Source organism: Doryrhamphus excisus, linkage group LG8 (assembly GCF_037039965.1).
Source record: "Doryrhamphus excisus strain RoL-2023G ecotype Guam linkage group LG8, RoL_Dexc_Guam_v1.1, whole genome shotgun sequence".
NCBI lineage: Eukaryota > Metazoa > Chordata > Actinopteri > Syngnathiformes > Syngnathidae > Doryrhamphus > Doryrhamphus excisus.
The window spans coordinates 19731976-19758073 of NC_136364.1; the positions used below are offsets into that span (position 1 = coordinate 19731976).

At 40.5% G+C, this 26098-nt stretch overlaps 1 protein-coding gene and 1 long non-coding RNA gene across 2 annotated transcripts; both read left to right on the top strand.

Moving 5' to 3' along the window:
- Positions 1-3741: 3741 nt before the first annotated feature.
- fzd4 (frizzled class receptor 4) lies at positions 3742-14261 on the top strand. The gene is made up of 6 exons (XM_058080124.2): positions 3742-4241; positions 7355-7492; positions 7637-8023; positions 10650-10795; positions 11233-11480; positions 11564-14261. The coding sequence occupies exons 1-6, from the start codon at positions 3978-3980 to the stop codon at positions 11980-11982; spliced, it is 1602 nt and encodes a 533-aa protein (XP_057936107.2). The 5' UTR covers positions 3742-3977; the 3' UTR covers positions 11983-14261.
- Positions 14262-14565: 304 nt separating this feature from the next.
- Positions 14566-17272, top strand: LOC144899635 (uncharacterized). The gene is made up of 3 exons (XR_013627926.1): positions 14566-14706; positions 14794-14968; positions 17103-17272. It is a non-coding gene; the product is annotated as an uncharacterized LOC144899635 (long non-coding RNA).
- Positions 17273-26098: the final 8826 nt, after the last annotated feature.

Here is a 26098-nt window from a genome sequence, read left to right on the forward strand (position 1 = left end):
TATGAACTTGAGTATTAATTTCTCACAGACTATATACACTTAAACATGCTCATGAGATCCCATGAATCGAGACACTAGGTAGCACTCTTAGTGTAGGAGGAACTTTGGTTGTGTGCAGGTGACACGCATGCCCTCTGCAACCATTTTTGACTCCGTGGTTGGTTGCATGTCATTCTCCGCACTTCCCCAGTCCAACTGTCCAATGAGCGCGCATAGCTCGCAATGGACCGTGACGAGTGAGTGTTTACACCGTGCTTCAAGCGTGCGTTGAGAATACCGACTTCAGCGGTGGCGCCAAGCTGAACGGACGAGTGCTGGCATTTTGTTTCCTCTCCGGGCACAGAAGACAGAGTCGGCTGCATCTGCATCCATCTGGAAGCTATTTAAAAAAATATATATATACTGTTTCTGGGCACCTAGCACGCCGTTTCCGTGTGGATGGAAGGCTGAAAAGATAAAATATTTGCTTTACTTTGAAAATGTTTCCATATGGACTATTGCCCCCCCCCCTCTCTTTGTTTTACTTTAGTTTTACTTGTTTTCAGCTGAGGTCACTTTTAAAAAAATGTCTCTCTTCACATTGCAATTGATATCTAATTATTTTCTTCCATATGCATGTGCATACTGTACACGTGCATACTCTCTCTCCCTCTTACGCTTTCTCTCTCTCTCTCTCTCACACACACACACACACACACACACACACCACACCCCTGATAACCATCAGCTCCATGGGGCAACACAATCTATTGTTTCAGCTCAGTGCTAATTACTTAGTTGACCCCTGGTTCAGTCGAGGGTAGGGTGGTGTGTGAGTGTGTATGTGCATGCATGCTGGAGGGGGGGAAGGGGTGACCTGGTAGAGAGGTCATTGTTGCTGTCAATCAATTGTCACAGTGGATTCCTCAAAACATAACATGATTAATCCAGTGGCACAATGAACCAAGGCTGCTGCTGGAGGTTTTTGTTTTTCCAATGATGACCAAGCTGTTGCAATAAGAAAGATACATTCATATAAACGGCAAAAAGTATGAACACATTCCACTTTGCAATGTCCACATTTAACATATATTTCCACAGGAAAGGTCTTACTTTTGGATGCAATAGTATTTGCAGGCTTTTCAGCTTTCATTTCACTCCATTGCGTATGTTTACAGCTGGAAGATGCATCAGCTGACTCAGAACTGTAAAAATCCTGTGGACAAAAACACAAAAGAAAGGTTATTTGCTTTGCATTTGTGCAGTTTCTCCTTAGAGTTCCTTCGCAGGACAGTGAAGTCTACACCAGTGATTTTCAACAACTGTGCCGACGAGAAATCGTCAGGTGTACCATGAGGAATTATTCAATATTACTTTTTTAATTAACATGTATTAATAATTTTCTGCAAATATTATGTCATTGTCGCGTGTCATTGGTGTAAAGACTGGCAAAGCAATGTAATATTCGTCCGTGTGGCAACACGTAGCTGATTGCCTCGTTCCTCCAATGCACGTGAGAGGTAGTGTAACATTGTTGGTTAAATTAGTATGCGGATCAAAAGAATCTCCTGTGGCGAGTCCGTAATCAGGAAAAAGCTGAAAGAAGCAAATAATGTTGGTTATTGGTGTGCTGCAAAATTTTTCCAACGTAACAAACGTGCCGTGGCTCAAAAAAAGGTTGAAAAACACTGGCCTACACCAGTGATTTTCAACCACTGTGCCGTGGCACACTAGTGTGCCTTGAGAAATTGTCAGGTGTGCCGTGAGGAATTATCCAATATCACTTTTTATAATTAACATTTATTAATCACCATTTGCAAATACAGTAAAGTCTCCTTATATCGATATTGTCGGGAGTCTGAAAAAATATCTATATAACCGGACTGTCGATATATCCGATCCTGCGCCGAACTGCATTAAAAGTGGGCAATAATGCACTCGACATTGTTCTATAGTATAGAACAAACCGATTCCCGCACTTCCTGGTTCACAGGTCATGCTCAACCCGCCCCACATAGCTGGCCAAACACATGCCTGCAACAGAAGAAGCAACTGCGTTCGTGGTTTCGCTCGTGTGTATAGAATCTATACACACGAGATAAACCACGAACGCCAGCATGTACATATGAAAAACAGTGATTATTGCAAGCGATAAAAAGATATCTGAATACAACACAATTAAATACATGTATTTGTACGCTTGTGTCTTCGTTGGAATAGGTGTGTATGCTATGTCAGTTGGTTCTTCTGTTGCAGGCATGTGTTTGGCCAGCTATGTGGGGCGGGTTGAGCATGACCTGTGAACCAGGAAGTGCGGGAATCGGTGTGTGTGCTGCGCTCTGGTGGTGGAAGTGTGAAAAATAAAGTTGACTGGAAGCAGTCGTTCTTTTTTGGTATTGAAATCCTTAAGCAAAGATTGATTTAAGCTGCTTTTGTATCGATATAAGCAGACCAAATTGGCTGGCGGGAGATGAAAAGGGCATCGTAGTAACCGGATTATCATAATAACCGGGTATCGTACTAACAGAACTAATTATATCATAAAAGACTAGAAATTTGCCGGGAAATGAAAATAGTATCGTAATAAGCAGTAATTCGTTATAACCGATATCGATATAACGAGACTTTACTGTATGTCAAAATCCACGTATACGTGGACCCAAATAAAAATCAAACTGCTCAAACTGAAAGAATTTAACCTTTGTATACACCTCATTCTGAAAGAATAGTGCCAATCCGAATGAATATATAATGGGATTAACAGGGGTGGAATATTCCTTTCCCCAATCCGATTGAGGTATCTTGTAGCCGCTCAAACGGAAAGTTGTCAGGGTGCGTTTTTCTTCTTCTGTTGTTTATTGGCGGTTGGCAAGCAGCTTTCGTGTTTGTTTGAACTAAATTTCAAGATTGGACAAACGAAAAACTGGCAATACGGAGTTATTCCAACAAAGAACAACTCGGGGAAGTTTTACTACAAATGCCCCATTGACTATTCTGGTTGATTATAGCGACGCATGTAGACAAGAGATTGGAATATTCCTTTCCATGCATACCATTGTTTCCGGAAAAGTCATTCGGAAAGAGAAAAACTCCTCATGTAAACATGGCTACTGTCGAGTGTCCGTGGTGTAAAGACTGGCAGAGCAATGTAATATCGGTCCGTGTGGCAACACCTAGCTGGTTCCTCCAATAGACTTCAATAGATGTTTTCCAATGTAAAAAAAAAAACGTGCCGTGGCTCAAAAAAAGGTTGAAAAACATTGGCCTACACAACCCTCTTCACTGCTAATTTAATGCTAGAAAGGCAAAGACCTCTCCCAGGGTGCCACGAGCAAACAATACCTGTCCGGTATGGGGATTGACTCAAATGCTAAACTTAAGAGCCCACTTTCAATTACAATGTCATGGCCATTTAGAGGTGACTGGCATATAAAGAAAGGGAGCTCCACCTATATGGTGAAGTCCTAAAATTCCCACTGTTATGCCCACTTCCAATTCAATCAACATTTCTCTTTTCTTTACATTTTCTGTTAAAAATAGTTAGGGTTAGTAAATGAGGAGATACAGTCTCAGGTGTCAAATGGTAAAATAAGTGGAGAAAAAGATGGGGAAAGAAGGTAGCTGCTGTTTTTTTTCAACTCGACCCCGCCCCCTGGCTTGGGATTGGTCAGAAAATGCAAAGTAGTGTGCATTGATTGGTTGGTTCTGCAGAAGATGGACTTAATAGTCTGTGCTCACACAGACACAATAAAGTTCGAAGCCGGGCCGCTTGCAGCTTTGGATGTGCTGACCGCTCCTGCGTCTTTACTCACGGAACTCTAACGGGAACTACTGAGAAGAAATGTGGGATTTGTTTTGGATTGATGAGGCATGCGCAGCACCGCTTTTCCTGGATATATGAATCTATTAATTACCCCACGTAGGATAAAGCAAGTGGTCACTTTAGGGTAGTTTGGACTATTTCCGAGGGGGGATAAATTACTGTTTTTGGAGTGGCCATGCAGGGATTGATGGTGTCGCTTATTGGGACAGCACTGCTCCTTCTGTCCGGGATTCTCACACCGCCGAATGTTACGCACGGCTTCGGCGACGAAGTGGAGGAGATGACCTGCGATCCGATCCGGATCAGCATGTGCCAGGGTCTGGGCTACAACGTCACCAAGATGCCCAACTTGGTCGGCAACGTGCTGCAGTCGGACGCGGAGCTGCAGCTGACCACTTTCACGCCTCTCATACAGTACGGCTGCTCCAGCCAACTCAAGGTACTTACACGCATGGGACCGGGGGTTCGAGTGGACGGGGACGGTATATTTATAAACAGCTTGTGAGAACGCCGTGGCTTTTACGCACGTACGCACGCACGCGTTCAGGGATAGCGACTCAAATAGCCACGGCTGGGTCCAGACAGTCTGCTGTGTGTGTGCGTGTGTGTGTGTGCGTGTGGAAGGGAAAAAAGGAGCACATGACAGCAAAGCGCTACCAGCAATAGTTAGACTATTTACGCTGATGGCAGCATGAGGAGGAACTACTGTTTATGACATTGTGATGGGCAATGTTGTCATGCCAGTCTAAATCAAAAAGCCTCCTCTTGTCTTCATGCCCTACATTGCAACAGCTGACTCTCTACTGGTGCCATTTAGACTGGATGTGTGTGTTAATTAGAACACTTTTTTTTTCCCCACCAAGGGCCACATTCAGAATTTAACACATTTATTACAAAAGCAAATGTCAAATAAGTGGAAATTATGGCAAACTGTACATAAGTTTTGTCACCTTCTGTATGACCGGTACTCAATTTGTTACCATCTCAACTTTAGCACTGCCTCATCACTGATGGAACCCCTCTTGATTAGAGATTAGTATTTAGATTTGAAACACTTCTATGGTAGGACTACGTTAAAAAGCCATAGCATTTCAGCATGTGGAATCAAACTATGGAATGGATTGAGTAAGACCCTCAAACAATGCACAACGATGAGCCAATTCAAGAAACAATACAAGCAGTTGATGTTTGCTAAATACAAGGATGAAGAGTCTTGAACCAGTCATGATGTGCTATATATATATCACTATATTGACACTTACTATGGTACCCATTATGGCATTGGATGCTCATATCACCAGGTACATTATTAAAATAAAAAATCCTTAAACTGTATTATAGAAAGCAGGAAGTGAACAAATGTAACAGTTACTATGGTACCCATTATGTCATTCTATGGTCATATCACCTCATACTTCAGTACGAGGTACATTATTTAAAAATAATAATAAACATTTTTTTTACAACAACCTTAAACTGTGTTAATTAAGCAGCTAAGAAATGCTAAACAGCGGAAAGACGTACAGGCAGACATGGTATTGTGTAAATAAGATAAATAATACACATTTTTTTGGTTGGACTGGTTTCCAACCAATAGCAGGACAAACAATCACTCATACCATATCCACTCATATGGTCATATCACCTCGTACTTCAGTACGAGGTACATTATTAAAATAAAATAAAAAACCTTAAACTGTATTATGGAAAGCAGGAAGTGAACAAATGTAACCGTTACTGATTGTAAAAGCACCAGATGGAGGGGTAGGATGTAATGAACTTTGCTTCTTCTTAAATAAAATAAAATAAAAAACCTTAAACTGTATTATGGAAAGCAGGAAGTGAACAAATGTAACAGTTACTGATTGTAAAAGTACCAGATGGGGGGGGTGGGATTTAATAAGCTTTGCTTCTTCCTACTCCTTTTGGGAATGTGGAACTGTGAACCGATTATGGGATGCACTCAATTGTAATCTGATGCATGTTCAAATGAAATAAAACCATTACCATTTAGTATCCATACATCAATCTATCCTTGGTCGATACTTGGTATGTTTAACATAACCCCATATATAAAGAAGTCCAGGGCGGTGATATCTAGTGAACGAGGTGGTTAAGAAGTTGGGTCATCCATTTTAATGAACTTAATGATCGTCAACAGGGTGCCTACTGTAAGAAAACAATTAAAAATGTTGATAATCACGGATGTGTGTGAGATTTCTACAACTCAGGTGTTTGGATGTAAGGTAAAAATGGTTTGAAAGTTCTTCAGAAGACATCTGTGCTCTCTGTGCAGGGTAGACAGACAGAACAGGAACCAAAAACTACACGGTTCTGTGCTGCACCAGCTCAAAATTGCCCTGTAAGATTAGCCAACACCCCCTCCTAGACACACACACACACACACACACACACAAGCAGAGGAGGGAGGAAAGGTGAAAGGGAAACCATATCGCCTAACATTTGCTCTAATGGGAGGCTTCCTGGCAAGTAACCAGAGCAGCTTCAGGCGCCAAAAGTGGCAGTGCTCAGTTTACCAATGGTCAGGGAAAACACCCCAGACGTTTGTCTTATGCCGTCACTGTATCCAAACTATGAAATATGTGAAATCACAAGGCCATGCATCTTCATTTTATGTTGCGACAGTCTGATAAAAAATGCTTCAAACTACAGCAAAGAGGTGGATGATGAAACCAAACATCTCTCAAATCATGATTGTCTGAAATGATCACATGTGACTTAATTCTTGAAAATGGCTTATGTGTGACCCAGACATGCCTCAGGACATCAAATCGAACCTTGAATTAAAGGGTTTATGGCGCATTACATGGTTCATGCAGAATGTTTTTTTGAAGACAGAGTTGCTGGTTGCAGTGTTTTAATTCAAGTTGTTTATGGTGATGCAATGGAGTACAGCGTAGATACCTCAGTTTATGGCACTTGGCATTTTGCCCTCTATATCACTAGGCCTGTCATGATAATGGGAATATCGATTTCTCGAACGATTAAAAAAAACACACACTCACAGACAACCATTATTTTATGGTAATGGTTTTATTTCATTTGAACATGCATCAGATTGCAATTGAATGCATCACATAATCAGTTCACAGTTCCACATGTCCAAAAGGAGTAGGAAGAAGCAAAGCTTATTAAATCCTACCCCTCCATCTGGTACTTTTACAATCAGTAACTGTTACATTTGTTCACTTCCTGCTTTCCATAATACAGTTTAAGGTTGTTTTTTTAATAATGCACCTCATACAAAGTACGAGGTGATATGACCATATGACTTTTGAATGAATTTTTACACTACACAAATTTTACACACACAAATATGACCACCTACGATATTTGTAATAGTGGCTAAAATGTGAAATGACACAATGATCTTTGAATAAGTCAAAATTATCAAACATCGGTCTATAATTAACACAATTATCGACCAGCAAAATTTGTTATCGTGACAGGCCTGCACTTCACTGTTAGGAATGTTATATTTTCATTGTATGGAAATGTTTGAAAATAATCCTATCTAATGTTTTTCTTTAGTTCTTCCTGTGCTCGGTGTATGTGCCGATGTGCACAGATAAGGTGCCCATTCCCATTGGTCCATGCGGTAGCATGTGTTTGTCTGTCAAGAGAAAGTGCCTCCCGGTTCTTCATGAGTTTGGCTTCATCTGGCCAGAGGTGAGTCAACAGCCATCACATGTACAGTCATCTAGATATGAATGATTGAGAGACATATCTGGTGGTAAATGTGATGGCAGAATGTTGCTTATTTTTCTCTTTCTACGGAACACTTGATCATTTTCCGTGATGTTCCCTCTTCAGGTGCTCAACTGCAGCCTCTTCCCGCCTCAGAACGACCACAACCACATGTGCATGGAGGGCCCAGTGGACGAAGACCCACCCTATTACCCCATCCGTCATCCTCCCCACCAAGAGGAGTGTCAGGCCTTGGGATCTGCACCCGACCAGTACACTTGGCTGAAGCAGACCGATAGCTGTGCTCTCCAATGCGGCTACGACAGTGGGCTGTATAGACGAGGGGCCAAGGTGTTCACGGATGCCTGGATGGCGGTGTGGGCGGTGCTGTGCTTCCTTTCCACCACTTTGACGGTCCTGACCTTTCTGTTGGATTCACAACGATTCTCTTACCCTGAGAGGCCCATTATATTCCTGTCCATGTGCTGCAATTTGTACAGCGTCGCCTACCTGGTAAGTACATCCTGATTGATTTCTATTCAACTTTGTTACTGTTTGTTTATGTGGCCTGCGTATGCGGAGGAATGTATATGTGGACTTCTTTAGCGACATCAGATGCAATATGAGGATGTCAGTGTGCATGTGTGCATCATGCATGATGTGATCTCTCCTCAACTTTTCACAATAGAAACTATAATATTCCACAAAGTCAAAAATAAAAATGTGTTAATTACTGTGATGGCTCCTCCACACAAGATACAGCAAGCAGCTAAGAAATGCTAAACAGCGGAAAGACATACAGACTGACATGGTATTGTGTAAATAAGATAAATAATATAGACGTTTTTTGTTCCATCCATTCATTTTCTATGCCGCCTATCCCAACTGACTTTGAGCGAGAGGCAGGGTACACCTTGGACTGGTTTCCAACCAATAGCAGGACAAAGAACCACTCATACCATATCCACTCATATGGTCATATCACGTACATTATTAAAATAAAATAAAATAAAATAAAATAAAATAAAAACCTTAAACTGTATGAGGGAAAGCAGGAAGTGAACAAATGAAACAGTTACTGATTGTAAAAGTAAACTATATTAGGAAAGCAGGAAGTGAACAAATGTAACAGTTACTGATTGTAAAAGTACCAGATGGAGGGGTAGGATTTAATAAGCTTTGCTTCTTCCTACTCTTTTTGGAACTGTGAACTGATTATGGGATGCACTCAATTGTAATCTGATGCATGTTCAAATGAAATAAAACCATTACCATTATACCATATACAGGATGATAGGTGTCCTTAAAGCACATCTGCGGTGATCTGGCGCAGTATAGAAAATACTATGAAAACTTCTACACTTCTTGTGGGGAGAGAATGTGCAGCAAATAAATAGTAGGTGAAACACGAAAGTATTTCTCACAATCAGTTGTTAGTTTGTAAACGTCAAGTCCAACTCAAATTCAGTTTGGCCACTTAGTCTGTTTTGTGCTCCTCCCCCATCAACATAATGAAATTGACATGATCTACTGGTAGTTAAGTTTCTCTATCTAATTATAGAGACATTAAGGCTGAAAGAGTCAGGGCTAGTGATGTTTTGTCACAGTGGCCCTTAACTTCAAATTTTATGGCCGCACACAAATTAAATGTAAATATTTATATTTTGTCTCATTTTCACTGTATTACTGATAAATACTTAACAATAAATGGCAACAGACTTCTCTACAACATGTTTATTAAACAACCTAGATATACAAATAGTGATTTGAAGACACAATATAATTATTATAAGGCTAACAAGAGACCAAGGTTATTAAGTGGCGTTAGCATGTGCTTCACGAACATGACAGTCATTGGAGTTTGCCTATGAGACAAAACCACATCGTTTGTTTGTTGGAAAGATCAAATTCTACTGTGGTAAAATAAAAAGTTGCATTTAGAGGTTGGGAGGATAAAACCACCCAGAGAGACAGCGGAGTCCAACAAAATGTCAACAAAGATCGCAGAATAGTTAAACTGCAATGAGATTCAAACGTGACTGACCAGTATCTAAATCTAACCAGTAAACTGTGAATTACAGGTCATCAAAGTAGTTGATATCAACAATTAAATTCAATACATAAACATAGGAACACATCCTGTTATTACTCACACATAACATACTACATTTCTCAGTAGTTGTAGACATAACCTGAGTAGTATCAATCCATGCGTTTTCTATGCCTCTTATCCTCACTAGAGCCGCAGCTATGCTGGAGCCTATATAAGTAGTATGTCAGACAAAATAGCTTAGACACAATTTGTCATATTTTCCAATTAAAAGATGAACATTTTTCATGAAAAAAATAGTTGAACAAGTGGAAGTGTAAAAAAACACGCATTTCTATAGTGGAGTTCAGGATTCGAAGCAAAGCCATCAAACAATTTCCCTTTTTTCTACATAAATAGTTTCTACAAATGAATGGATAACTTGTTATAGATATAGGTAGATAGGTATCCGGTGTAGTTTATCCTTAATCAGAATAATATAGATGAAAGTTGCATCTCTGTGTGTAGCTTGAGGCATCTGCTCATCACTTTGCCTCTAGGGATCACCAGCGGATCAAGATCTTTTTGTCAGATATGACATATGAGAAAGTGACGTTAATGTGATCGACCCATGCTACCTTACGACCGATCGGTAGCTCTCCATTGACGTAATCGGCACCCCTGGCTTAGACTGTGATAAGCTGTTGTCAATTGACTATACATTTTAAAGTCTATTTTTCATTCATTCATTCAGTTTCTACCGCTTTTCATCACAAGGGTCACTGGGGTGCTGGAGCCTATCCCAGCTGTCTTCGGGCGAGAGGCGGGGTACACCCTGGACTGGTCGCCAGCCAATCACAGGGCACATATAGGCAAACAACCATTCACACTCACATTAATACCTATGGACAATTTGGAGTCGCCAATTAACCGAGCATGTTTTTGGAATGTGGGAGGAAACCGGAATACTTGGAGAAAACCCACGCATGCACATGGAGAACATGCAAACGCCACACAGAGATGTCCGAGGGTGGAATCGAACTCGGATCTCCGAGCTGTGGACTTTTTTTTTTTTTTTAAATAATGGTGTTTTTTAAATCCGTTTTGCAGGTCCGTTTGACTCTGGGAAGGGAACGTGTTTCGTGTGACCTGGATGCCACAGAAGTGCCTATTCTAGTTCAGGAAGGACTAAAGAGCACCGGCTGTGCCATCGTCTTCCTTCTGCTCTACTTCTTTGGAATGGCCTCCTCTCTCTGGTTAGTGTGTGCACATACGTACACACAAACACACGTCCACCATATCTTGTGGAACAATTGGAACACGGGCCACGCATCCTGTTTTAAAATCTTGCCATCCTGTCCCGTAGCCCCTGTATTAGATGGATTCATTCACACGTATAAATAAAGGCAACCTTTGGAATAAGACCACTTTGTAAAACGTGTGCTGCTGTTGAAAAACACAGCTGGAAGTCTTCCTTTTCATTTTGCCCTTGATTTCCCCTTTCCAGGAAAAGCTAACCCAAAGGACTTCATTCTGGCCTTAAATATGACACCGCCATCTGTTGTGTAACCCTTGACTATCCACCACCACGAAGAGCAAAATATAATATCCCAAACTGTATTTGCAGTGGAAAAATTAAAAATAAAGCATAGTTTGTCTCTTCCGTCACTCATTTTGTCCATCTTTCCTCCAGGTGGGTGATCCTGACCCTGACATGGTTTTTAGCGGCAGGACTAAAGTGGGGCCACGAGGCTATTGAGATGCACAGCTCCTACTTCCACATAGCAGCTTGGGCCATACCGGCTGTTAAAACCATTGTCATTCTCATCATGAGATTGGTGGATGCTGATGATCTCACTGGCCTTTGTTATGTAGGCAACCTGCAGCAGGAGGCTCTCACAGGCTTTGTGGTGGCGCCGCTAGCCACCTACCTTCTTATAGGTAATTAAAAACACACATCCAATGTTATGTTTCATGACTTAGGCATGTAACGGTGATTTAATGTCTTCTATTCTGAACTGCAGGCACTCTGTTTATCTGTGCTGGCCTGGTAGCGCTTTTCAAGATCCGCTCCAACTTACAAAAGGATGGCGCCAAAACAGACAAGCTGGAGCGTTTAATGGTGAAAATCGGAGTGTTTTCCGTTCTGTACACCGTCCCAGCCTCCACTGTGATTGGCTGTTACCTCTACCAGCTTTCCAACTGGGGGGAATTCAAGGCCACGACGCAGGACTCATACGTCGCATCAGAGATGCTTCGGATCTTCATGTCGCTACTTGTTGGTCTCACATCGGGCATGTGGATCTGGTCGGCAAAGACCCTCCACACATGGCAACGCTGCTCTGCCCGACTCCTTAAGGACAGCAGGACAGGTCGAGGCAGCAAGAGAGGACCGGGCAAAGGTTGGATTAAACCAGGGCGAGGCAACGAGACAGTGGTGTGATGACAAAGAACGGACAAGACTGTACTTGGTTCTTTATCTCACAGACGTTCACCCCGACAAAAAGGAGGATGTAACACAAACCACTGGATGTGAAAGGCACTGTAAAATGTTTATGAGTCCACAAGCATGTCTAGCTCTATGTCTCTGACAGTGGCTGACATTTGCTTGGAGTTAAGGAGAAAAGGGTGGACGGGATCGAACACTAGTAGCCACAGTAGCCCCTTGACCTCTGTTAAGACTTTTATAGCACAGAGAAAGGGACAAAGAATGAAAATGAAGGTGGAAGAGAGACAGCAGGCAGCATTGAAGCATTAACGTGAAGTTTAGATGAAAAAAAAAAAAAGCTGTGTTGTGCCACGTCTACCTCTGGCTGACTTCTTCTCCTCAGCAGCAGAGACTCAACCTGCTGCGTACAATAAGTCCTCTACCTTTAAGGCCTGTGAAGGCTATTAAATCCGTGTACAGATGTTATTCAGATACAGGCTGAGGTTTTCCCAAATACCCTTGTGGCTTTTTATATAAAACAGAATGGGAATTTTACAAGTCAACGACATATCTGACCAAAAGTAACCAACTTGTGTCAAAATGGCCTTATTTTTTCAGACTTGTTTACATTTTAGTAATATTTTTATGCAGTTAAAAAGCATACACACACACACATTGTGTTGAATATTAAAGAGATTTCATTTGGGGGGGAAATCAGCTTCTGGTTGTAATGTGGTAAGCTTACCACGTCACTTAAAACAGCACACTGATTCGTTAAATTAATTTTTCAGCTGCAGATGCTGCAATAGTGACACTATCTAGGTGATGACTTGTGCATGGATTTAAAAGGCTGAGATGTCATTCATGAAAGCGGGCTTCACCTTTTTGTCCCCTGACAAGAAATACGTGCCTGTGCTGTGCGGTCAATATTAATAATGGAATCTGCACTGGACTGTTCTTTAAGTAGCAAAGACATTTATAAAGAACAGTCATTGGGTAGCTCTACCCAGGCTGATATAATAAAAGTAGCTGTCAAGGAGGAAAACAACCGTATGTTGGTTTTAATAAAATACAAATAAACCGAAAAAGTAGCTGAAGGCATCATATCTGTACTTTATTGAATATTTGGAAGCAGGTAGGACTCTGGGAGATGATGGTCATTTATTTTTATGAAGCCAAGCTTATTGTCAGTGATGTGTGTTGCCTCCTTGGAGACCATGGACTGTATATGGTCACGAGTTACTATGCAGTCCAGGAAATTAAAGCTGGCTTTTCTAGACATTAGATAGAATCCAATATTATTAGACAATCACATGCCAAGAGACACAACATCCAATACGATGTACCAAATACACACACAACCATGCCTTCATGCAACTTATCTATATCAACATAAAGTAGCGGAAGTGTGTGCGGAAGTACGGCATCATGGCCGGCTATCATCCTTGACACAGTAAGCCATTCCCTGAAGGAAACACTTGGATTTACACATTAAACAATATACAGTTATCTCACTCACCATGTCTTATTGCTATATTTAACAAACGTGTACATGCTTAGTGTGTTTGCCTGACAATCTCGCCAAGTGCTTGCGTTTCAGTGAGTCTTTGAATGTATAATAATTGTAATGTGTGTCACATTAGCCCTTGTACAAGCAAGAGTGAAACCTGTGGGGTCTTCAAATGCACAAGCATTTAGCCCCTCAATGTGTCATGTGAAACCAGATAGTGCCTCCCATGCCTGTCAAATGTATTTTTAGGTAAATGTGTAGAAGTATAATTTTACAGGCGTGGGTTGTGTCTCGGCCTAACATGGGAAATGAGACCTTGTTGTGGATATTTCTAAATATTCTGGTGAACCTGAGAGGCCTGGAACAGCCAGTGGTTCTTAAAGAAACATACCTTGGCACACTGATTACATTTCCAAAGTCAAACAAACATTAGATTGAGCTAAAGTGAATTAAGTTAAGCTCCGACCACCATCTGTCTGAGCTAATGCAGTTTCCCTTTTCTCATAAGGTTTGGCGCCCACCTCCTGTATGACCGCACTTAGCCTCCCATGACATTTCAAACAATATTGGAGTTACTTAGACAGGGGCTGGTAATAAGATATGTAAATGTTGTTCAGATGCCCAGATATGAATCAATGTTTGGGTTGGTTCACCAGTGCTATTAAAATGTCTTGAGTGTACTATAGAAAAAATGCTAATTTATCCTTGTAAAAAGTGACAGAATTTTTAAAATGTGTTATTTAAAATACACTTTTTGTATCAGAAGACGACAAATTAAAAAAAACTTTGGTTACCAATATGTTGTTGAAGTGTGTGTTTGCAATCTTAGTCGTGATTTAATAATCCTGTTTCATGACGTCATAACCGAGCGACTAGCCTAATTAGGGTGAATTGGCGGGAACAAAAATGAGCACAGGCTTGGATGAAGCGCTTCTGTTCATGTTACATTTGAAACAATGCTGCCACCTATTGACTGATGAAGGGATAACAGCTTCAAACCCTACTTTTTTTCACACGTTGATGGATTTTTTTCCTAACTTCTTTTAATTTACCACAGTTTAGCTTAGCAGTAGAAGTTAATCATCAAATAAATAATGACATGATGGCAATGTGGACAATTAGCAGAAGCCAGTCAAGTTAGTCACCTCGCCTCACTCTAGTGTGTGTGTGTTGGCAAAGGATTTCAACTATCTGTGTCTGCAGCTCGAATTGCCTTCCTGTAATTTAGTGTGAGTGAATGGCTGTTTGTTTAAGAACTCCCTCAAATGCCTGAGGTAAGAGGAAAGTGACAGCATCTACCGCTCTATTGTTTCCAGATGTGGTTCCACTCTTACAGTCCACCAACCCAGGGGCGCCGCCAGGAATTCTGGGCTCCATGAAAAAAAAAAAAATCACCTTGGCTCGATCTTCCACCCCGGGCAGCTGTTGTCATCACGTCTCTAGAACATTAACTGACCCAACAAAGAGTTTTCTATAAGTCCAACTCTGAAGGTGTGTAAATGTCTTGCTTTTTATTGTTCACTTCTACCAACATAATTAGTATTATTAGTAAAACACATTCAAATCATTTACCAAATTGCAAACCAACAGCTAGCTACAACAACATCAACAACACAATAATGCTAATTTTCCCACCTCAAAATACTTTTGACTAAAAAATATGATTTCATTACATTTCCACATATATAAACATTTTATGTACATATTATTAAAAGGAGATTTACCCAATGATGATGAGTTCCACATGCAGAAAAGTCCTAAAAGGCAAGTTTTGGGCCAGATAATGGCGCTAGATCACATAAATGATGGCGATATGATTTTTTTTTAAGGTAACAGTGTATAAAAAGAAAACAACGAATAGCTTAAAAAAATGTAAATACTGGAATTAGCTGAGTCGCAGGTGCATTTTACCGGAAGTAGAGTATCAGCGAGACATTGGGGCAATAATTTCAAAGTAATACCGGATACAGTAAACAAAAATCTGCGGTGAAACAAAAATAGAAAAGACGGAAATAAGGCGTGGCTTCCTTGCTCATACACGCACACAATGATAGCTTTGTGCAATCGAACCGCCGTGAAAGCGGAAAAAGTTACTTCCACAGACACACCACCAGATGTCACTCTTTACCCAGGACAATGTGTCTTCTTCTTCACATTAAGTGGGTAGAATTGTGATAGTGGTTTAGATCTCCTAGAATCAACACAATGTTGTAGAGCCTATCCCAGCAGACTTCCGGCGAGAGACCGCCAGTGAATCTTAAAGTACTCCCTCCTCTGTCAATGGTGGTAGAACAACAGACCAGCCACCTGGCAACAATAAAACACCAATGAAGGCCTTTTGCTACACACTGTGATGTCACCCTGACCATTTAGTCTTCATTAAAAATGTTCTTTGGGTGATTATTTGTGTTTGTAACTATGACCACCAGCAAATTATATCTTATACCGTGGCCGAGTAAAGTTACAGTGACCTTGACATTTGAGTAGAAAACACTATGTTTATCTTTTAGTCCACGGGGATGTAATGAAATTGAAATGCACTCCCTGTTGCAGAAAAAATGAGCAAGCGGGAGGTCATACTGACCTTCACTATTCACGCATTACGTTTCATTCTTATTCATTCAAATTGAAGATTTGTGTCCAAGTTCGATAAATTATGTACAGGTATCTTCTTGGAGCACCGACGACAGATGTACAAGAAAATAATCCCGCAAGCAAATGTCAATTTTCTCATCCAATGCTCTGTAAATGTCATACTATTCCATTACAAATAAGAACCATGCCTACACAAACTGTCTGTATTTGCATCTGAATTGTCATCTTATTTTCACTTGTATTTATCAAAGTGAGGTGCATGTTTTTGTTTACTTATGCTTCAGTGACTTGATCCAGTTTGAGGTTTCATTGGACACCGGAATACAAATGAGAACCTTATCTAAAGCTTATAATCCAGGAGAATCTGCAGGTTGCTTGTTAACACCGTCACCCCAAAGGCATATGTCATGCACACTATGCAGACAAATATTACAAGATTAAAAAAAAACAGTGGAGGGAAGGTCAGTGCAAGCATGTTTAGATGAGTATGACGGGGTGGAACTTAGCCGAGTACTGAGCTGCAAGCAGTGTTGAATGGGCTGTCGCATCCCCACGGTAATCAGAGTTTATGCAAATCGATGGCCGTCCAGGACTCATTGTAATTAATTAAGAAAGGGGCAGATGGATCTCTTCAGGGTGTCATCTTTAGCATTCATTCATTTTCTACCGCTTATCCTCACGAGGGTCGCGGGGGTGCTGGAGCCTATCCCAACTGTCTTCGGGCGAGAGGCGGGGTACAACCCTGGACTGGTGGCCAGCCAATCACAGGGCACATATAGACAAACAACCATTCACACTCACATTCATACCTATTGACAATTTGGAGTTGCTAATTAACTTAGCATGTTTTTGGAATGTGGGAGGAAAACCCACACATGCAAGAGGAGAACATGCAAATTCCACACAGAGATGGCAGACGGTGGAATCGAACTTGGGTCTCCTAGCTGTGTGGCCTGCACGCTAACCACTCGCACACCATGCAGCTGTCATCTTTATCATTCATTCATTTTCTACCGCTTATCCTCACGAGGGTCGCAGGGGGTGCTGGAGCCTATCCCAGCTGTCTTTGGGCGAGAGGCGGGGTACACCCTGGACTGGTCGCCAGCCAATCACAGGGCACATATAGACAAACAACCATTCACACTCACATTCATACCTATGGACAATTTGGAGACGCCAATTAACCTAGCATGTTTTTGGAATGTGGGAGGAAACCGGAGTCATCTTTATCATACATGGCAAAAAAATGTAAGAGTTATTCAGTTTTGTGATGCTAACTCATCAACATTATGACATCATGAGCAAAATAAGTGTGCATATTATGGACAAATACTCTCATATCTGAACACTAAAGATATGTTTATTCATTGAGATCTGTTTGAATATACATTTTCATTTCAGTGATCAAATATGAAAAAAAGAAATTCTATTAAATTTATTGATCATCCATCCATTTTCTATGCCGCTTGTCATTTATTGATCATCACCACTGTCATCGTTACAGAACGATTGTCTTTCTGGCTGATGTATGTCATGTGAAATAAATAATTCCAACACAGACACAAACTAATGCATGCAAGGCAAGATGACAGACCGGCCATAGGGATGGGGGGGTGTTGTAAAGCAGGTGATTGATGATGCAGCTCATTTTTCATTTGTGAGGTCATGATCACATCTATTATCTCTAATGACACAAACACCGGCACACACAAAAGCCCACCATGCTACACTAGCTTGTGTGTGTTGGAGAGCCGCACCGGCACACGATGGCTTGGCCTCACCCCGATACGTGGATCCAAGTGACCTTGTGCCGCATCATCAGCATAGATGGATGGCTGTGATTGTGGCTGTGACGGAAATGTGTGTATGTGTGTGTGGGGGGGGGTCCAATACACACAAAACTTATGAAGCTTTGCCCTGTGTTGACGTCACATGGTCCATCCTCTTTTTGCTTTCATCTGTATACCTTTTTAACATAGTTTCTAGTTTCAAATTGCATCTTGTTGTGATATAATATGTTTATCATTGTCATGTACGGTGGTTTACATGATCACATTATTTATTGTTTACATTATTTGGGTGACACTGATGTGCCGTCAAATGAGGAAGGTGTGGTCGAGCCTCCCAAAACCAACAAATTAGACAAAATAAATATGAATATTTGTCAGTTGGACTGTATCAGGCTGCACGGCGTTCTAGTGGTTAGCGCGCAGACCTCACAGCTAGGAGACCAGGGTTCAATTCCACCCTCGGCCATCTCTGTGTGGAGTTTGCATGTTCTCCCCGTGCATGCGTGGGTTTTCTCCGGGTACTCCGGTTTCCTCCCACATGCCAAAAACATGCTAGATTAATTGGCGACTCCAAATTGTCCATAGGTATGAATGTGAGTGTGAATGGTTGTTTGTCTATATGTGCCCTTTGATTGGCTGGCTACCAGTCCAGGTTGTACCCTGCCTCTCGCCCGGAGACAGCTGGGATAGGCTCCAGCGACCCTTGTGAGGAAAAGCGGTAGAAAATGAACGATGAACAAACTGTATTATACATGTATGTTGTAGTACAAATGTATTATGTCCTGGATTACATTTGCAAATTTCCTGATCAAATACAAGGAAGAAACCCAAGATGAGGCTGCTGCAAGCGTCCATGCTTAGCTTAGTGTGGCCGAGGGTGGAATTGAACCCTGGTCTCCTAGCTGTGAGGTCTGCGCGCTAACCACTCGATCACCATGCAGCGCCGTGCAATGTTTTCAGTTAATTTAAAACAAGTGAATTATTCTCTTTTTTTTTTATGAACCTCAACTGGCATTAAAATAAAACAAAAAACTCCAAAAGGATGAGTGCCATGAAGGCACCGCACGGGGTGATGTATGTCGGGCTAAATTAAAAGTAACAAGAAAGCAAGTTATTGATGAGTGTGCCTTGAAGAAGGTCAGATTAAACACTAACAGACATATGTATTTGCCTCTCCATAAAGTTGTGATTGTAATGGGCTAACTTAATATAATTACTTTCTGTCACATTGTAGCTTTGTGTGAAACAGAGGCAGAGCATCACCACAGTGTGGTGCAGTGACTCCAGGGGGAAATGAGAATAAAGGTGCTGTCATGTCGGTGATGTAGCTGTCAGGGGGGAGATGGCATTGAGCTCCAAGGCAATAACACATTATGAAAAAGTCCTGGTATGATGACTCACTGTGCGCCACTTATCGGTTTGTTCTGTTTGCTCTGATGGGGTCCACAGTCATTGTCCAGATGTCAGTCTGTCATCACACACACATAAAAGCAAGCATTTATGACTCACTGCTGTTGCATACAAATCTACCTTAAACATTTCAATTATTGTCCATTGTGGTCAATCAAGCAACATTGAGCAACCTGCTTTTTGATTGGAGGGATTGGATATCATGATAGTCATGCTGTCAATGCTGAGAAAAGCAGTTTGTGGAGGTGTGTTAAACCCATTCAACTACAAATTGCACTTCCTTCAGAAATGACATGTGAACACTATCACACAGGTAAATACTACTATATATCAGAACGAGCAGCATTTTTTACAGCCTTATAGTCTATAGAGTTCACGTTCAATGTACTTTGTATATAAAGCTACAAAATTATGGAGTAAAAATCTCTAGTGTACTGAATGAATATCCATCCATCCATTTCTGTACCGCTTATCCTTGCGAGGATGAACAGGCATGCTGGAGCCTATCACACTAATATAATAAAAACAATGGGGTGTTGCAAATGTTGTTTTTATTGACATGAAGAGTATTCTAAAAATATAGTTTAACAAGGGGAAAAAAACAGCAAAAATGGAAAAATCAACTGTAATTTTACAAGAGTAAGGTGAAAATATTGAGGAAAAACAATTGGATATCGAATGAGAAAAAAATAATAATTTTATGAGAATAAGTACCTCTTTGGAGTAGCAGAAATATTAAAAAAAAAATTCAAGTTTAGAACTCCTAATATTAAACACGACAAGAAAACACAATAAGTCAAGGTTAACTTACATTTTAACAATTTTAACTTATAAGAAGTTAAAATAGTTGGAAAAAAAACAAAAAGCAAAACAGCTGCAAATTTAGACGGATAAAGTCAAAATATTATAAATATTATATATCATAAAATCATCACAAACAAAACAAAATTAATATTTTTTTTAAATTATATAAATAGATAGATAGATGATAGATAGATAGACTCCCTTTATTGTCATTGCACAAATATAAAAATAATCACAAACAAAATTATTTTTTAATTATATAAATATTATATATATTATAAAAATAACCACAAACAAAATTAATATTTTTTTAATTATATAAATATTATATATATATTATAAAAATCATCACAAACAAAACAAAATTTATATATTTTTAAAAATTAGGTTGGGAGAAAAATTTGATTATTATGGAAAGAAACTTTTTTGAAATAATTCTTGCCAAGAGGAATACACCAATCCGATGGCGCCAAACAGTCTACTCAACCTATGACTGATTTATTGATCGACTGTAAGTTTACTCCTACTGAAGAACAAAGTGACACTTGAGGGAAGAGACAGATGGTGATGAAAGTAATGATTTCCTCTAGCTGAGACAAGCTCCATAACAAACATTGAGAAGACACTCATGATCACCTGAGGCTCTTTCTCCTTTCTCATTATTCTCCTGTCTTACTTCCACTCCTTCTCTCCACACCTGCAGCGACACCCCCGCAACCTCTTATTCCGCATTTGCAACCCACACATGCAATATGTCCTCTCCAGCCACCTCTTCCACCCATCCCTGTCCAGCCTTGCCTTTTTCATGTCCATTACTGATTACTGCTTCTGTGTCAACCATACAGACAAGAAACTGCAAGAAACGAGAGTCAATTGCATTTGGAGATACAGCATTTAGAGCAGGGGTCTCAAACACGCGGCCCGTCGGCCAAATGTGGCCGGCAGGACACTAGTTTGAGGCCCCCGCCTTGATATGAAAGTTTAATGTTAGTGCGGCCCGCGCAAGTTTGATATGGATGCTGTATGGTATCATGTACCCAGAAAAAATTATTACGTTTGATTAATGTTCAGGTTAAAGGTTAAACAACTGTTAATAGTTATCCTCCCTATTCGTGTGGAAGTGGTAAGTTTTTGGCTATTTAAGTTTAAAGGAAATAACTTGAAGGCTACCGTTTAGGTCGCTAGCTCTCTAGTTTGCGAGTTAGCATGTGTCTCAAGACCCTGCAGTTGCGCAATATGTTGTAAATAAAAAGAGTATAAATGTGACTATAGTCGTGTTTTGTCAGAAAAAAATAATTTGTCTACCCACCAACTATATGTGGTTTCTTAAGTTTTTATTATTTGCTGTTTTATTATTATTATTATTATTATTATTATATTTATTTATTACTGATTGATTGATTTTCTTTATTCTTGATTTCTTTATTTTTCATCTTATTTTGTGCAGAAAAATAAAAATTAAGATATTTGAGAACAGTGGAATGTGTTATCAGCACTTTTATTGTAGAAAATCGGAACCAAAGCACTGAAAAAGTTTTGTATATTTTTCTGTTTTTAATAAATGCGTTTTTTGTTGTTTTTTTTGGGAAAACCTGATGTGGCCCAGTCTCACCCAGACCCCAGCTCCAGTGGCCCCCAATAATATGTGGAAAACTGGAAACGGTGCCCAATCCAGTTTAGACCTCAGCTTAAATAGATGGTGTTAGAAAATGTTAAACATGTTCGCCACTGTCACGGCCAACCTAAACGAGTGATGAACTGTCTGATAACCGTAATTAATGTGGCCACTTAGCTCAGTGTGGTGCTAATAATGCCAGTTTGACAGGTTTTACATCAGTGCAGGGAACTGTGCTTAATTCCGGAAACCTTTCTCCAGTCAAATACTCCATCCATTTTTATGCTGCTTTATCCTCACTAGGGTCGCGGGTATGCTGCAGCCTATAACAGCTGATTTCGGGCGAGAGGCAGGGTACACCCTGGACTGGTCGCCAGCCAATTGCAGGGCACATATACGTATAATGTGGAATTTGGAATGTGAGAGGAAACAGGAGTACCCGGAGAACCCAGACACTTTAGACCCAGAGATACCGAAACAGAGAATTGAACCCAGGTTTTCCTGATCTCCTGACTGTGTAGCCTACATGAGTCAAATTCTGTACATGTAAATTTTTAAACTGTTGTGCACAACTAATAAAAAACAACATTAAATGCCATTTAAATCATAGGACCATGACATCTAGTCAAATATTTCCAATGGAAAAATCTTCCTTTCTTACAAAAATAGTGTTTGAGCGCTTAAAGCAGTGTGACAGTGACAGATAATAATAAAAGGACTGATGTCACAAAGGAAAACAAATGATGCCTTATTTGGTTTTGTCAACAATATAACTGTATGTTCCCCTTTGAAATAATGGCATTGTTGGGAAACACAATGAGATGCTGCCCTTCTTCAGAGGCCTGTGCCGCGCATCAGCATAATATGAATGTGTAGTGCACTCATATATAATTTATGAACGTGGCCGTGAACGTGGCTTATGAGGGGCCATATAGTGACAGCTCTGCAGCAATTTTTGGCAGTTCAAGTGCAGATTTCACTCTTGATATGTCACGACGACGAATAGATGCGTTGTGTGGATGTATGGCGTTTGCAAGGGACAATTGCAGAAGGAGGCAACGCACACGTGAAGCTGTGCAGAACGACAGCATCTGCCAGCCTCTGGCACTCCATCAAAAGCAACAAGACGAGGACAGAGAGAGAGAAAGACATGAAAGTGAGATGGGCTGGGGGGGCGGTGGGGCTGGGGTGCATGTTACAAGGCATATGGCCAGTGTGAGGAGGCAGATGTTCTCTGTGGAGAGGAGAGGTGAGTGTGCACACGTCCTGTTGCGTCAGCTATGCATTACCCGCCAAGACCCCCCCCCAAGGGAACCAATAGACAAATGTGTAATGTGGGTGTGCAGGCATGATGGGGCATTTGAAGGCATCATCTATTCCTTTCCTTTGACTCTCCATTCTAATGCACCCTAATCAGCAGCTCCTCGGCATCCACGCTTGACAAAGGACTGGTTATACTCTTGACATTTTGGAGTGTTGTGGTCACACATTTTTATCCCGTGATCGCCAATGTGCCATAATTTCTTCGTGAATTTTGCAGAAATTTATTTCCTTCAGAATGTCCTAACATTTCATATATTCACCGCAAATACTAAAAATATAACCTAAAGTATAGCAAATGTGTACACCTATGAACACTTCATTCATGGACGGCTATCACTCCAAATCGGTTCATATCGGTATTGGGTATACTACCAATAATGGTTGGTAAAGCAATAATGTTATTGTGCTTTATCTCACTGGTTGCAATGAGCAACTTCCATTTACAGTGGTCCCTTGTTTATCATGCTATCATGCATTTTCCACTTTTCTGACCTATAAATGTAGTTAGAATGTTGTACTCTCATGTTAAATGATGCCAAAGTTTCAGATAATGAAGTTTGCGCCTTTAGAGGTGAGCCCTGAAAGAAGTTTGGGATGACTCAAAACGCTCAATTTCAAAAGGCGTGGTAAAACTGACCCTTTGTGATGTCACAGAGGGGCAGACTTCATGATATGGTTCATAGTTAGGAAGAACTTTGGGCATGTAACAGCCCCAAGGGGGGCTGTGGGTGGAATAAATTAAAACAGACCGTTTTGGCAGGAAGCACAAATCAAAGTAAATTCAGCTGGAATAGGTGCAGATTCTGGAAATTCTAAAATATTTTCCGTGCATAGCTACTCTATAGGAGACCACAACTCAATACAAAGGCTTGAAAAATGAGCATAATAGGTTGGCAGACAGGAAGTGACAATGGGGGTTCAGTGTTGAGTTTCAGCCTGTTGTGTAACTACAGTAATCTGTGTTTATATTATGGATTTTTATTCGGAATTATTGTGCCTGTTGTGAGATAATTCAAAGCTGCAATAAAAGCGATCAAGTCTGGCATTTCGGCAACATTACTAACACCTACTGACCAGTCTACATATCATTCACAGCATCTTTTAATGCATCTTCAGAATGCCTTAAATATGTATTTTAGTTGATCTATTTTTAAAGTTTGAAAATGCTTGTTGGGCAAAAACTGTATTCAACCACAAAACAGATGATTTATTCAATAATATACATTTGAAAGCCCATCAAAGAGTGACGGTGAAGTGGCGAGGGACGTCTATGATTGTGCACAATGACTGACTTAAGGCTACATTTATCATATTTCTTCTTCTTAATTTATTTCAGGCATGCATACTATGTTACATTATTGTTTGTCACATATACACTTACAATACCTATTTATTTATATATATATATATATATATATATATATATATACACACATATACATATATATGTATATATACATACATACACACACATAACACCTCATTACTACACACGTCTGAAAAGGAGCAGGAAGAAGCAAAGCTTATAAAAACCTACCCCTTCTCCACGCCGTAGCAGTTGCCAATTAAATAAGTGTTTTTTTCTACACATATAACCCCAGAATCTTACATAAGACAAAACAACAAAAGAAGAGTGGGAACATCGGACACCCCAGCAAAACCCCAGGACATTGCCGAAGCACACTGCCAACCCTGCCAGCCAACCCACCTGGCCCCGACCCCCCATTTCAACATTAGTATTGGATAACTTCTTTTTACACTAAACTGCACTTTAACTACACTGTTGTTAATAAAGGCTTTGTGATGGAGACAGTTGGAACAGATGAAGAATGATGTTTTTATGATGTTTCTTCCCATGACAAATAATGGAATGGCACTAAAAGTGTAGTCGGGGTTCAGGCAGGTGTTATGGAATGGTGCAGCCCTTTCAATATAGTACATATGTGTGTATATATATGTGTGTTTTTTTATCCACTTTGTCGGTAAATGTGGATAAATGAGTAGCGTGTGAGATATCAGGTCCACATATATGTTGGAAATCTCCTGCGGCATTCTCTCTCTTAGGGATCCAGATTATTGCTACCAAGGCTATAAATCATACTGCTGCTGTATGTGCTCGAATGAAAGACTGAGACCAGATGAAGGTGCAGAACAAAGCAGAGGTGGAAGCAAAGATGGTAAAGGTGATATAAGCAAAGCTTTCGTTCTGTGTTTCCAAAGTGTTTGTCACTGGAATATTAACACATTCCCATTTGTATGCTTGTTATTCAGGACAATGGGAACATTACATGGCACAACAGATGCAATTTTGCTGTAGCAAATGAAAAGCTTCCAATTAACAGAGAATGATCTTAATTGAGGAAATAATCTTTATTTAGGCATGTGAATAAGAGGATTTCTTTTGGATTTTTACCCTATTTATGCAAGCGTATTTCCATCTTAGGCTGGCTGCACTTTTAATGCAGGCCATGCTGTGAGCAAGAAGGGTTTCATGAATTATGGGGCTCATTTGGTCAATTTCACAACATCAGCTGATCACTAAGCTAAGTATATTTGCAGTGCAGTCCACGTATTTACTCTGGAAAGTGCTGCCTTTTCTCTCGAGCCTGTTCTTTGTAGTGTATGTCGGGAAACCTGGAGTCGGACTGTTGTTACGGAATGGACATTGGAAAGAGATTTAGATGTTTTGACTCCTTAAGGTCGCATTCCTTGACCTTTGCATGTGACGTGTTGCATTGATCATATGGCCGTAATCTGCTCTCTATCCTTCTGGTGAATTAACTGAAAATCACAGACTGTGGCTCGGAAATCTTCAGGATTTCTACTTACATTCACGAAATAGTGACCATGTACTGAACATTTCTGATTGCCAGTCCCGAGAAGATCGGGAAGAGTAAAATCACTCTGAACACACCTCACACCACAGGATAATCCATAAAGGTAATCTTTTGGAGCCATCAGGCTTTGCTGACTTTGGTCATAAAAGGGGGGATTCAGGCTTAAAATCATCCAGATTATCTTTAAACGTGAACCTCGCTTTAGAGCAAGGTAGACTATTTGGTGCATAGAACGGACTATTTGGAT

Bases quoted from the DNA above. Each gene is read 5' to 3' on its own strand.
- fzd4 (XM_058080124.2), top strand. From the start codon at position 3,978: ATGCAGGGATTGATGGTGTCGCTTATTGGGACAGCACTGCTCCTTCTG. The intron at 4,242-7,354 runs GTACTTACACGC...GTTTTTCTTTAG, and splicing joins GCTGCTCCAGCCAACTCAAG to TTCTTCCTGTGCTCGGTGTA. The intron at 11,481-11,563 runs GTAATTAAAAAC...TCTGAACTGCAG, and splicing joins AGCCACCTACCTTCTTATAG to GCACTCTGTTTATCTGTGCT.